The 15,088-nt window shown below is 41.5% G+C and overlaps 1 protein-coding gene across 2 annotated transcripts in view; it reads right to left on the reverse strand.

The window, feature by feature from the left end:
• The window catches only part of arl13b (ADP-ribosylation factor-like 13b), an 89,755-nt gene that overhangs the window by 61,320 nt on the left and 13,347 nt on the right, over positions 1–15,088 (reverse strand). For both annotated transcript variants that reach the window (XM_078559789.1, XM_078559790.1), the window contains one exon: positions 4,416–4,486. In XM_078559789.1, the coding sequence (XP_078415915.1) occupies positions 4,416–4,486 (71 nt within the window). The remainder of the gene's footprint in view (positions 1–4,415; positions 4,487–15,088) is intronic.

Genomic DNA, 15,088 nt, shown 5'->3' on the forward strand with positions numbered 1-15,088 from the left:
GTAAATCTAGATCCTGTGACTCAACAGAATTCCAATGTATTTTCATTCACCTTGGCACAGTGAACATTCAGTGCCAGACCCATCCAGTTGTACTGCATGCTAGAGATTGTAAACAAACATTTCCAACAATATTCAATGGAACACTCATTTGCAAGTAGTCAGACCATTGGTGTCTCTCTGGAGAGGTGAAGGAACTTTTATGATCAGACTTTCAAATTGTGCTACTTTTGACATGTCAACCATCCTGTTAGTACTAAGAGGTGTTTGCTTTACTGATGGGTAACTGTGATATTTACCACCCCCACTGGCTGTCGAAAGAGGGGGCACAGGTACAGAAACAGCATCAGTTTGCGGAACTTTAGGGAGTATCTCTCAGCCCTGCAAGGAATTCAGGATGGAGGATGACACCTCACAGGCAGATTTACCCTGCATTTGCACTCGAGGTCCAGACTGAAGTTCAGGTAGATCAATCAGCAGTATGAGAAGACTGACATTCCCACAACAGGCAAGATCAGATACCTATAGAATGCTGCAACAGGAATTGGAGCCCATAACTGGTACTGCATTGCTTGTGAAAGTTAAAGTGACCACAGAGACATTTTAGGCTGAAGACATGTGCAATATGGCTGCAGTGCGTTCCTGCAAAAAGCAAGTTACAAATGGGTTCCAAAGAAGAGACATATTGGACTCAAAACATTAACTGTTTCCCTCTCCACAGAAACTGCCAAGCCTACTGAGTTTTTCCAACACGTTTTGTTTTTAAAATCACAAATGGACTGTTTACCAGGTTTAAAGAATTTCTCTGGCTTCTCGTGGACAACGGAAACCAGCAGGCAAGGGCTGTGGGTTGTGCAGTCACTGCAGGGTTACCATAATTGAAGAGTGCCATCAACAGCACATATGGCTGTCAAGACTCCATCAACAACCTGACTCCTTTAACAACTTGACATTTTCATGAACCGTAAGTGATTTTACTCCCTTAAAATTCAGAATCAATTTGTAAAAGGCAGGTCATCTGAAAACCAGTAGACAAGGAAATGTCTATGTCTATAATAAACAAACAATCGAATCCCTGAGGAACCTCAAAGTACTCAGAGAGATCGAAGAAGCCCTTACGGATAGTGGAGGTCCAATAGGGGTGAATGACGATGGTGGCCTGGAGCAACTCGCTATCGATATGGGATGGGCTAATGCTAACACCCGAAAGTCCAAACCCATTAATAGATACGAGGCTTGGAGGGAGGTTGAATTTTCAAAGTGGGCCGACCTCCAATGCCAAGGAACTGGCGTCAAGTACTACGCAAACGACTATGCTTCTAATTCCTGGATAAAAACTTGTTTCAACTTAAAGCAATCCAGACTCATCAATAGTTTGCTTCTGCGGTGCAATCTCTACCCGACGAGTGTTCTGCCGAAGGGCCATGAAGGCTCGAAACGTTAACTGATTTCTTCTCCGCCGATGCTGCCAGACCTGCTGAGTTTTTCCAGGTAATTCTGTTTTTGTTTTGGATTTCCAGCATCCGCAGTAGCTTTTAGCTTTTTGTTTTTAAAATGTCTATGGATGTTATTTATAGGACTTGCAGAAGAAGTTTGATAAAATTCATCACAAGAGAGTGTTAGCTGAAGTTGAAGCCCGTGGAATTGAAAGCAAATTTTGTTGACCTGGTTTGGAAACTGGCTGAGTGGATGAAGACAGAGAATAGGGATAGTGGGCAGGTATGTTATTTAGCAGAAAGTGATAAGTAGTGTTCCACAACAATCTGTGTTGGAGCCTTAACTATTCACTGTATTTATTAATCACTTAAATAAGATAGAAAGCCAGATACCAAATTTGCCAATGATACCAAGATAGACGTCATTATAAGCAGTGTAGATAGAAGTATAACATTACAAACAGATAGATAAGATGAATGAAAAAAACTGTAGTTAATGGGTTTCAATGTAGGATGTTAAGAAACCTTTACTTACCTTTGAAGGTTCCTGACAGACCTTGGGCCACTTACAGATGCGCCAGGCGGGAAATGGCTGCACATGCACAGTTCGATTTTTTTTATATGTTCTTCAGACCAGGGACCAGCCCTGCGCGCAGAAGGGGAAAGAAAAAAAACGATGCAAAGAGGCAGGTCAAATGACTGGATATGGAGTGCCAGCGGAGTGAGTGCATTCCAGGGATCAGGACATGGGAGGGAGACATGGAGACGGTCCCAAACCAGGGAGGGGGCAAGGAGAAGGTCTTAAAAAGGTAGCCCCAGGTAAGGGATGAAGATAGGGGACAAGAATAGGTCCCGTTAAGTAATAAGAAAGGAGCAGGGTAATAGGCTCTGAATTTAAAAGCGAGCTGCAGGGAGAAGACTTTAAGCGGAGTGTGCACAAGAGGAGCTCTGAAGATCCAAGAAGTCAACTGAAGGTTGGTAACTCCATGCTGCAGGCTGTTGGGGCAAACATACCTCTTTGGAGCAGTGGTGTTCTAGTTGGTACGGCTGAAGATCTGAAATTATGCTTGGCAGGTGAAGCTTGAGTGTACTCGGAGATCCAGGAGGAAAGAATCTTGGAAGGCAAGAGTGAAGCCCTTCGAGGTGGGTCGTTATTGAAGCTACCCGAATGGGAGGGGCCATTGGAGAGAATTCAAAGGCAAGATCTTCAAATGCGGAGATTGGAAACCCTCGCGAGAAAGGCGACGTTTCATGAGTTTGATTGGTTCACAATGTGACAAACGTCTGGGTGGGTTGTTGGTTGCACCTGTCATTTATTGTTTAGTATGGTGTGTCCAACCACAGTTCGCCTGTTAATTCACGTGCATCTCATACTTACCCTGAATGTTAGAGTATAAGCTAGATATTGTAAATTGTGTTATCTTTCTGAACTTAAATAGTAAAGTTTATTTTTGTTTGTTCAAAACCCATGGAATCTTGTGGCTTTATTCACATAGTGAGCGTCTTGAATCTCAAACTTCATCTACTTTAAACAAAACATTAGTGGTCCCTAACTGGATCTCCCCCCAAGATCCAGGGTCATCCACATTGGACCTAAAAAGGATACAACAGGGTACTTTCTAAATGGGGAGAAAGCTAGAAAAAGAGGAAGCCCAAAGTCTGAAAGATTGAGGGAACATTGGACTGGTGCAGAATTAAAGCATCAGGAGGGCTACCAGGAGAGCTGTCATTCACCAGCACAATGTACTGAACATGATCTCACACCAACTATGAATTTGGTGTGCCAACCTTCGCAGTTGTGGTACATTGCATTGGGTACCTGCGTCCACAAAGCCATCTGTATGCATTCAATGGCATTCTGCCCCATGGGGAAATCTGCTATCCTAGTAAAGTCATGTGCCCTCTGCCTATTTCTCTCTATTCAGAGAGAACACAATGAAGTCCCCTCTCCCAGTATAAAGGGCATCTGTCACCTCTCCAATGCAGCAGTGGAAGGCGAACTGGGGATGTTAGGTAAACTGCCCGTTTCAGTCTGGAAGGATCCCATATGAAGAAATTCAGGGGCCACAGTCACCTTCACAGCCAGTGGCAGTGCCCATATTCACAAAGCTCTGAGGCTCCAGGTCTGGTTTCAAAAAGTGGCAGAATTCTGAGAGTTTTCTAAAGCGCAGATGATGCACAGAATGCTCCCGACCTAGGTGGAGGTAAGAAAAGTGCTCCAGAAGACTCCAAGTGGATAAGGCCTCCTGCTGAGAATCCTTCTCCCCTCTCCTCCTCCTCCCCACTCTGAAAGGAGCTTGTCCTCTTCTCTTCTTTTCTGCCTCTGCTTCATTTTGTTCTCATGCTGCAGCCCAAGGGCAATTGCAACCATAGCATCCATGACTGGGAACAATGACAGCCAAGGCTTTCTCCATATGCAGCACCACTTCCTGCTGACTTTACCAACTTAAAACAACATGCCCTTTCACAAACTCAAACAGAGCCAGTACAGAGTAATCAGCAACTAACCTGAAAGTTGATGATCACTTTAAGTAGCACTGGTCCTGTTGCTGAACTCATGTTCAACAGTGCAAGGTTAAGGGAGGACGTTAGCTACAGTGGCAAGCTTGAAAACGGCACCACTGGTGTCAAATCAACATTACAAGCAAATGACATAATCTTGCTTACTGTACCATATGTATGTGCAGCGCAGCTGCCATTTTGTTAGCAAAACAGTACCCATCATGCCAAAACTATGGGCATTATGGAGTCCTATTTTGAGGCTATTGTGCTTGTTAACAGCCAAGTTTTATTAGTTGAGAGCAATGCCCACTACAATATCTGAAAGATCTAATATGAATAGGAGATTACATTTAATTTTTATAATTTAAAAGGTACAACTGTTATTTCTTGTTGGACAAGATTTCATGTAAAATTCAATGCTTATACCTACAATTACCACAGAGAGTTAGAAGTTTCAACGGATCACTAAAGATTTCTTACCTCCTTGAATTCCTTTTACAGTTGCAGTTTTCCCAGCATTATCCAATCCTACCATTACGAGAGTCACCTTCCTGTGAAAAGAGCATGTTGCATTTACGTAAGACTACTTTTTCCATTTACAATACTATAAAAAAGAAATATGTTAAACCAAGGATCTCAGAACTCATGACATTATATAGTGATAAAGCTGGAGGCATATACACCTATGATTATAAAATTAAACATAATCACATTTTCCAGAATGTTATTTCCAGGCAAGGCAGTGGCGTAGTGGTACTGTCACTGGGCTTTTTTGTAAAAACCAATCTGGTTCACTAATGTCCTTTAGGGAAGAAAATTTGCCATCTTTACCTGGCCTGGCCTACATGTGAGGTTGACTCTTAAATGTCCCCTGAAATGGCTTAGCAAGCCACTCAGTTCACAAGGGCAATTAGAGATGGGCAATAAATGCTGGCCTAGCCAACAACGCCCCCATTCCATGAACGAATGAAAAAAACCCAACTGTGCTGTGGCACTAGTGTTATCACTATAAAAATACTGGATAATGTAATGGGTAAAGGGGCAATATATCAGCGATCCACATTATATCAAATTAAATCTGAATAATAAACAAATCTGAAAGTGATTCATCAGTAATGAATAAAGGGGTAAAACTATCTGTCATCACTATACCTATGAAAGTTGAACAGGCTGAATTAAGATGAGGAAGAGGGAGAAGAGTTCAGTAATAGATCCTTGGGAAATTCAGGAGAAAGATAAACAAGGCTGGGAAGGGGAACTGTTTTTGAAGATATGCTAACTGTATCAGTACATGTGGACTGAAATCATTCAAGGGTGAAGGCATAGAACACTCTTTGAATCAAAGCCAAAGTGAGTGAGAAGAAAATCTCCAGGACATGAAGATCACAGCGATGTCCACAATGTAACTATCCTAGATACTCTGTACCCTCTTTACCCTAGTCTCTTTTCCCTGTCTCGCTCAAACCACCCACAAGTTCCTGGGCCTGGCCCTCTAGCATACCACTCAATCAACCAGTCTGCAATAGTATAATCCTCCATATTAGTAGCAGTCCTAATGCCTAGTTTCCTAATTCCACGCTGCTCCTTTTGTTCTTTAGTAATAATAAAAAGGACTACTATTAAATTGGAATGTTTTACAGGGGTGGGGATGGGAATGCGATGGTAAGAGCTCTGTAAGTTTTTAAAAATATTTTTCATTTCAACTATTACTGATGTGTAAATGTTTCTAAGAAGCAACCAGACTGTCTGCAGAACTGTAACATAGAAGCGTCAATACATCAGTAATTGTATTGTTATTGGGCCTTGGCAATCTTCTTGTTGACTGGCAATTACATTATATAGCAATTACATTGTTAAGATAACCACTTGTTAAAACGGGTGATGGGCATTCGTTCACCTATCAAAATAGTATTAATGGGTACAGGAGTAACACCTCAGTAATCAAGGGACTGAGAGTCTGCTGCACTGCAGAGCTGTCTTGAGGATAAACCAGCTTGAGGTAAAAGACTGGCTTGGACTCATTCTTCCACAACAGACACTTATTGTGAATAACAACAAGAGCTAATGCATATCAGCCTGTGAAAAGGGGTTGTTGTACAACGCATCCCTTATGTTATTATTTTTCAAAAACAGAAAATTAAGTGATCTCGTTAGCTGGGGAACTTTGTGCAAATATTAACCAAGCAGAATATTAGATTATTAAACTACTTGCGACCACTGGGAAGAGATAAAGGGAGCAAATTAAAAGACCATACTAACTGAATGAGAAGTTATATTACAGTGGAAATCCAAAAAGTGAGTACAGTGATGAATACATGATTTATTTATTTTGTGGACAGCACCCCTGACCATGTTGAGCAATGATATTATTGCAAATGTGTGTAACAAGTGGTTTGGCAGAGGACACAATTCTTTTGTGAGAGCCAAGTGTGCTGAATTTTTAATTCTGAATACGTACTGAAACTTGGAGGTGTTACAGCTGGTTGATGGAAATCAAGCAAGAGCAGCATCCAGATTCAATGATGCATCACTGGAATTGTAACTGGGTGCAGTCAGGGCATACTTTTCCACTGCAATATGAAAAGGAAGAAATCTGTGACCCTCATCAAGGTGGTGAGCAGCAGGGAAACTGTGCCCAGGTCTAGGATGCAGAGCAGGAACTGCTTTAATAAGCATACCATGTTAAGAAAATAGTAAGGAATGGTTAGGAATATTGCTGATTTAACTACATCCAGGGGTTTAAAGCCCCCATCCCCTTTTCACTCAGTCTTGCAATACATACTTATGCCTTCAGCTTTCAGCAACAAACAGTATTCAATTTCTATGACCTTTTATCTTGTTACCTTGCTTTCCTCCTTCAAGGTGTTCTTAAAATCTACCTTTTTGACAAAGCTTTTGGTCATCTGATCTCTTATCCAATTCTGTGGCTTGATATTTCATTTTGTTTTATAATGTTCTTGTGAAACACCTTGGGATTTTTCACTGCATCAAAGCAACATTAATGCTATGTAAGTTTTTGTTAATTTCACCAATAACTATCTGTTCACCTATAATAATTAAATCCATGACTTTGGCAAGTCGGTTTCTCATGAACATCCAAACTCACTATTGTTAAACAAAAACAGAATTACCTGGAAAAACTCAGCAGGTCTGGCAGCATCGGCGGAGAAGAAATCAGTTAACGTTTCGAGCCTTCATGGCCCTTCGGCATGGCCATGAAGGCTCGAAACGTTAACTGATTTCTTCTCCGCCGATGCTGCCAGACCTGCTGAGTTTTTCCAGGTTTTTGTTTTTGTTTTGGATTTCCAGCATCCGCAGTAGCTTTTAGCTTTTTGTTTTTATCACTATTGTTAAACCCTGAAGTGAGGGGTTTGGAATTGGGTTGCGCTCCTAGTCAAAAGTTGAAAAATTTTAACCGCTCCATCTATCCCCAACACATCCAATCTTGGGAAGTGGGGGTTAAGATTTCCCCCACCCCCTAGTCTTCTGAAGCATGGTCCAGTTGGTTATTCTTCATTGCATTCTTTCAATCTTATTTACATAGACGAACAGTTCTCAAAGCAGATCAGGTACTTTCACCTTCATATTTTGGAAAGCCAAAGTGATAAGGTAGATGGTATATAGCAAGTGTCAATCCTGTGATAGACCCAATAATACCCATCTATGCCTAAATAAAATGAAACATCAGTAACTTAGATGTATCAAGCAGACTAGCACAGTGAATTTTCTTTATACTTTTATTTTCAGAACTAAAAAACTCGAGTGGTGAGGTCTGCAAATATTTAGAAGAGCCACTAATGTACAAGAGCTTGATTGGTCTATCGGTAAACAATGTTTCAAAATTATATAAAAAGTGGAAATTGTAGAAATTATCAAGTTATATGACAAAACGCAAAAACTATGATCTTTTAGTTTTATTTAGACAGATTGCAAATCTTCTGCGCAGCACCAAGTAAAACTTTTCTTTATAGAACTGAAACCTAATTAGTTAAATAGAACACAATAAAGATGGCAGGGGAGGTGGTGTGTTGCCGTTGCAGCATGTGGAATGCTGGTGAATACTAGTGTGATCCATGGCGACCACATCTGCATTAAGAGTTTGCAGCTCGAGAAACATCAACTCAGGATTAATGAGCTGGAATCCAAGCTTCGGACACTGCAATGCATCGAGGAGCATGGAAGTTACCTGGATATTTTGTCCAGGAGGCAGTCACACCCTTTTGGCTAGGTCAGTAGTTCCCAAACCGTGGGTCATAGAGGTCATATTTGGGGTGCAAGTCACCCCTGTCCAAGCAGCAATGGCAACTGTGGAGAGGAGATTGCCCAGTCTGAAGGCTCTGGCAGCACAGCCCTGGACTCACTGGATTGATGTCATCAAACAGCAAGGAGTGGTGGTGAGCTGAAAGTGTTCCTCAACCTGTCATGACAATGTGCTGTGTGCAATGTAGAATATTCATTACTAATTTCATCAGCTGGTGTAATTCCCTGGATTGTTTTTAAAAAAGGAAAGAACCAGCTAGAACTGCAAAAACACGGTTTTAAAATGGCTGTAGAGTTCCTGACCTACAAATTGACTGGCTAAGTTTCTAGAAGCCTCTAAAAGCAGATTACCAGGGGACATATCTGGGCAGCTCTCTGATGGACTTCACATCTGTCATTGCCTGAACTCTCTGCAAAACATAAGGACAACAGGCCACCAGACATCCTGACTTCTGAAATTGTCTGGAACAAAAAAGGACTGTCAAAACTGATTATGCAAAGTGGAGTTGGCAGTACGCACTAGTAATATCCAGAAGACGACTGCAGAATGTAACATCATCTCTCCCTGCTATTCTCAAATTTGGACTCTTTCTCTGTTACATTTTGGAACACATCACAAAGACAGAGAATTTTAATTAAAAGAAACTTCGAGTGCCATTAGATGGATTACGGTTAAAAGAGACTGTCTTCAGAAAAACAACTAGTTTACATCAGCCACAACCCCACCAGAATTTCAAGACTACCAAAGGAATGTCGGAATGTATTTTCTTTCTTACAGACTTTTACTTTTATCAATTCCATCTCCTCCACCTTATAACTTAAGTTTTGTGTGTGTGTGTGCGCGTGCATATGCATGTTGTAGGGTTCGGGACGTGGTTTTACTTTTTAATAAGTTTTATACTTTTACCCGAATGAGTTTTTAAAGAAGAAAACTAACTCCTCACTTGTTAACTCAAGAGATCTGGCTGGCTTATTTCTTCACATAGCTTTACATACTGTCAAGTATATGCTGAATTGAAAAAAAAAATCACCATTTTCTAAAAATTCAAACTGTTATAACCACATGAATGAGCACATGGGGTAGGAGGCGGTGCCATAGTGGTATTGTCATTGGACTAGTATTCTAGAGACCCAGGGTAATGCTCTGGGGAACCCGGGTTTGAATCCCTCCGCAGCAGGTGGTGAAACTTGCATTCAATAAAAATATGGAATTAAAAGTCTAATGATGACCTAAAAACCATTGTCGATTTTCGTAAAAACCCATCTGGTTCACTAATGTCCTTTAAGGAAGGAAATCTGCCATCCTTACATGATCTGGCCTATATGTTACTCCAGTCCCACAACAATTTGGTTGACTCTTAAATGCCCCCCGAACAAGGGCAGTTAGGGATGGACAGTAAATGCTGGCCTGGTGAGCAGTGCCCACATCCCAAAAAACGAATAAATAACATTTTTACAAAGTATTTTAAAATCTCGGATTTTCATATTTATATTGTGAGAAACTAATTATATTGTGAGAAACTATTTCTCCCATGTATTATATTTTGATCTATAATATGTGAACTAATAATTATATACTGAATATTACCATGCAGTTTTATTGGTGTTTTATTTTTGCTGGCGTCTGGACACACAATTTTCAATATTAAAATGGAGATACATTGGAAAATAGCTTGGGAAGTACTGGGCTAGGCTCTTCACATTCTCCAGCTATGAAGAGCGACTGGATAGGCTAGGGTTGTTTTCCTTAGAGCAGAGAAGGCTGAGGGGGGACATGATAGAGGTATACAAAATTATGAGGGGCATAGATAGGGTAGATAGGAAGAAACTTTTCCCCTTAGTGGAGGTGTCAATAACCAGGGGGCATTGATTTAAGGTAAGGGGCAGGAGGTTTAGAGTGGATTTGACTCACTAAATACTATAAAAGGGTTGTACCCCAATGATACAGCTCCCTCTTTCCCCATTAGTGGTGCCAGCGCCCCATGAATCGAAAACTATTTCTCCCACTCTAATCTTTGAGCCACATATTTAACTCTCCGAACTTATTTATCCTCTGCAAATTTGCTCATCTAGAAATTATTATCTTGGTGGTTCTACTTTTTAATCTACTCTCTAGCTGTCCATGACAAGTGCCCAGGACCTGACGACATGCATCTTTAGGTCTTAAAAGAAGTGGTTGCAAAGACAGCAGATGCACTGGTGGTAATCTTCCAAAATTTACCAGTTTCTGGAAAGGTCCAAGCAGATTGGAAAAATGCAAATGTAACATCACAATTCAAGAAGAGAGGGAGACAGAAAACAGGATCTATAGGCCAGTCAGGCTAACATCTGTCATTGGGAAAATACTAGAATCTACTATTAAGGAGGTAGTAGTACGACATTTAGAAAATTACAATATAATCAGGCAGAATCAACATGGTTTTGTGAAAGGGTACTCATGTTTGACAAATTTATTAGAGAGTTCTTTGAGGATGTAACAAGCAGGATGGATAAAGCAGAACCCCCTGTAGATTTAGTGTATTTCGATTTCCAAAAGGCATTTGGTAAAGTGCCACATAAAAGGTTACTGTACAAGATAAGCACTCATGGCATTCGGATGACATATTAGCGTGGAAAGAGAAATAGCTAACGAACAGGAAACAGAAAGAGAATCGGGATAAATCAGGATGATAAACTGTAAATGCTGGATTGCCGCAGGGGTCAGTCCTGGGGCCTCAACTATTTGCAATCTGTATTTATGACTTGGATGAAGGGAATCACTCTATTGTAACCAAATTTGATGATACAAGATAGGTCAGAAGGCAAGTTGTGAGGATACAAAGAATCTGCAAACGGATATAGATAGGTTAAGTGAGTAAACAAAAATTTGGAAGGTGCAGTATAATTTGGGAAAATGTGAGTTGTCCACTTTGGCAGCAAGGATATTATTTAATCAGAGAGAGCCAGCAGCAGGCTGCTTTACAGAGGAATCTGGGTGGCCTTCTTCATGAATCTCAGAAAGTTAGCAAGCAGGTACAGCAAGTAATTAGGAAAGCAATTTTTTTATTCATTAATACGAACATGGGGCAGGGGTGGGCCATTCAGCCGCTCGAGCCTGCTCTGCCTAGAATAAGATCATGGCTGATCTGATAGTAACCTGAAATCTGCATCCCACCTACCCCCGATAACCTATCACCCCCTTGCTGGCCAAGAATCTATCCACCTCTGCCTTAAAAATATTCAAACACTGTTTCTACCACCTTTTCAGGAAGAGTTTCAAAGACTCACGGCCCTCTGAGTGAAAAAAATTTGCCTCATCTTTGATTTAAATGAGCGACCTCTTATTTTTAAACAGTGACCCTTAGTTCTAGATCCTTCCACAAGAGGAAACATCCTCTCCACATCCACCCTGACAAGACCCTTCAGGATCTTACATGTTTCAATCAAGTCACTCTTACTCTTCTAAACACCAGCAGATACAAGCCCCATCTGTCCAACCTTTCCTCATAAGACAACCCACCCATTCCAGGTATTAGTCTGGTAAATCTTCTCTGAACTGCTTCCAACGTATTTACATTCTTCCTTAAATAAGGTGATCAATACTGTACGCAGTACTTTAAATGTCTCACGAGTGCCCTGTACAACTAAAGCATAACCTCCCTATTTTAGCATTCAATTCCCTTCGTAATAAATGATAACATTCTATTAGCTTTCCTAATTACTTGCTGTACTTGCATACTAGCCTTTTGTGATTCATGCACTAGGACACCCAGATCCCTGTGTACCTCAGAGCTCTGCAATCTCTCACCATTTAGATAGTGTGCTTCTCTTTTATTCTTCCTGCCAAAATGGACAATTTCACATTTTCCCACATTGTACTCCATCTTCCAGATCTTTACCCACTCACTTAACCTATTTATATCTTTTTGTAGCCTCCTTATGTCCTCTTCATAACTTACTTTCCTGCCTAGCTTTGTGTCATCAGCAAACTTGGCAACCATTGCTTCAATTCCTTCATCCAAATCATTTATATAAATTGTAAACAGTTGAGGTCCCAGCGCTGATCCCTGTGGCACACCACTCGTTACATCTTGCCAACTTGAAAAAGACCCATTTATGCCTACTCTCTGCTTCCTGTTAGCCAGCCAATCTTGTATCCATGCCAATATTATCCCCTTTACCATGGGCTTTTATTTTCCGCAGTTACCCTTCATTCACAGGATGTGGGTGTAGCTGGCTAGGCCAGCAATTATTGTCCATCCTCAATTGCCTTTGAGAAGGTGGTGGTGAGCTGCCTTCCTGAACAGCTGCAGTCCATGTGGTGTAGGTACACCCACAGTGCCATTAGGAAGAGTTCCAGGATTTTGACCCAGTGACAGTGAAGGAACGGCGATACATTTCCAAGTCAGGATAATGCGTGGCTTGGAGAAGAGCTTCCAGATGGTGATGTTCCCATGTGTCTGCTGCCTTTGCCCTCCTACATGGTAGTGGTCGTGGGTTTAGAAGGTGCTATCGAAGGAGCCTTGCTAAGTTTCTGCAGTGCATCTTGTAGATAGTATACACTGCTGCTGCTGTGCACGGTGCTGGGGGGAGTGAATGTTTATGGATAGGGTGCCAATCAAGTGGGTTGCTTTGTCCTGGATGGTGTCAAGCTTCTTGAGTGTTGTTGGAGCTGCACCTATCCAGGCAAATGGAGAGTATTCCATCACACTCCTGACTTGTGCCTTGTAGATTCTGGACAGGCTTTGGGGAGTCAGGTGGTGAGTTACTCACCACAGGATTCCTAACCTCTGACCTGCTCTTGTAGTCACAGCATTCATATGAATAGTCCAGTTCTGTTTCTGGCCAATGGTAGCTCCCAGGGTGTTGATAGTGGGGGATTCAGTAATGGCAATGCCATTAAGTGTCATGGGGCAATGGTTAGATTCTCTCTTGTTGGAGATGGTCATTGCCTGGCACTTGTGTGGTGCGAATATTACTTGCCACTTGTCAGCCCAAGCCTGGATATTGTCCAGGTCTTGTTGCATTTGGACCTGAACTGCTTCAGTATGAGGAGTCGCAGAATGGAATGTTTAAATGGAATGTTGGTCTTTATTGCAAGGGGGATGGAGTGTAAAAGTAGGGAAGTCTTGCTGCAACCGTACAGGCATCGATGAGACCGCACGTAGAGTACTGTGCATAATTATGATCTCCTTAAGGAGGGATATATGTGCATTGAAAGCAATTCAGAAAAGGTTCACTAGACTGATTCCTGGGATGAAGAGGTTGTCTTATGAAGAAAGGTTGAGCAAGTTGGGCCTATACTCATTGGAGAAGAATAAAAGATTATCTTATTGAAAGATAAGATTCTGAGGGGACTTGACAGGGTAGATGATGAGTGGATATTTCCCTTTGTGGGGGATCTAGAACCAGGGGCATAGTTTAAATATAAGGCGTCTTCCATTTAAAGAGGGATTTCTTCTCTCCAAGGGTCATTAGTCTTTGGAATCCACTTCCACAGAAAGCAGTGGAGGCTGGGTCACTGAATATATTCAAGGCTAGGTTAGACAGATTTTTGATCGACAAGCGAGTCAAGGGCTATGGGGGGCAGGCAGGTAAGTGGAATTAAGGCCACAATCAGATCAGCCATGATCTTATCGAATGGCAGAGCAGGTTTCATTGGCCGAATGGCTTCCTCCAGCCCTATTTCTTACGGTCTCAGCCTAGTTTACAATTTCTGCAAGTTAACAGTATACAAATTCTGTAAATTCCAAAGCACACCGCATCATGTTTACAATCAAATTAAATTCAGTGAAGCACCAAGCCCCTAAAAGGTCTTTTAAACAAATGATCCTTGCAGATTATTCTGTGGGAAACAATTTCCCTGTGGCCTGTCTTAGTGATTTTTAACATGCAAGCTTCAATCAGAAACAAAGGTGGTACAATGTAGCTCCAGTCAATCATAAACAACATTTAAAAACATAATGTGGCTCTGATCAGAACATCTTTACAAGGAGGATAGCCACTTAGGTAGGAGGCTAGTTTGTTTGCTTACTAACTCAAATTAGGATTTGACTCCAGTATTGGGCATCAAATGTTGGACTTCTCCATGTAGTGAATACTAAATGTATCATAATTGCACTGAAGCACTGCAGAGTGCAACATGATGTATGTCGATAACTGTCTGTAATGACCATATTGAAATGACTGTAATATTCATTTATTGTATTGATTACACCTTGTGATCCATGTGTAAAAGTTAAATCTGATTGCACTTTTTGTGATGGCCATTTAGAAATGTTTTGTAATGTTCTTTCAGATTTTTTATGAATAAAGTATATTTTTCCAAATAAAAATGTTGGACTTCTCCAACAGAGGACAATTCAAACCTCACTCCTTGCACAAACCTAACGATGCCACCTGAGCAGAACATCTCCAATGGGATGGTTCAGGACGGTTTCCTCAGCCCATCTAAAGTGAGACAATTTGCAAACACTTTGAGTATGCAGGAGCAGACCAAAGGTCTGGGACTCTCAAAGACCACAGGTTTGGTAAGTGCCAGAATGCTTCAAAAATGGGGATAAAGATCGTATCCGTTAATGTGCGTAGCATTAAATCTACCACGCGATGTGTTGCGACCTTGGATTACCTTGCCAAGGTCAAAGCTGACTTGCTGTTTCTGCAGGAATGTGCAATACCACACCTCAGCTCCTACAGGCAATGGTTGCGATGGTGGTCCCATGGGCCATCGATCTGGTCGGGAGGAAACGACTCATGTTCCTCTGGCCTGGGTATTCTGCTGTGGGGAGGCAACTTCACCGTCTCAGGAGGTTAAGGAGGTGGTGGGCGGAGCAGACGAATTGCACAAGAATGCTCCACTCTGGTTAATTGATGTATATGTCCCGGCTCAAAACAGCGTGCGGCTGGCAGTCTTT

This window comes from Cetorhinus maximus, chromosome 16, assembly GCF_964194155.1.
Source record: "Cetorhinus maximus chromosome 16, sCetMax3.hap1.1, whole genome shotgun sequence".
In the NCBI taxonomy this organism is placed as follows: domain Eukaryota; kingdom Metazoa; phylum Chordata; class Chondrichthyes; order Lamniformes; family Cetorhinidae; genus Cetorhinus; species Cetorhinus maximus.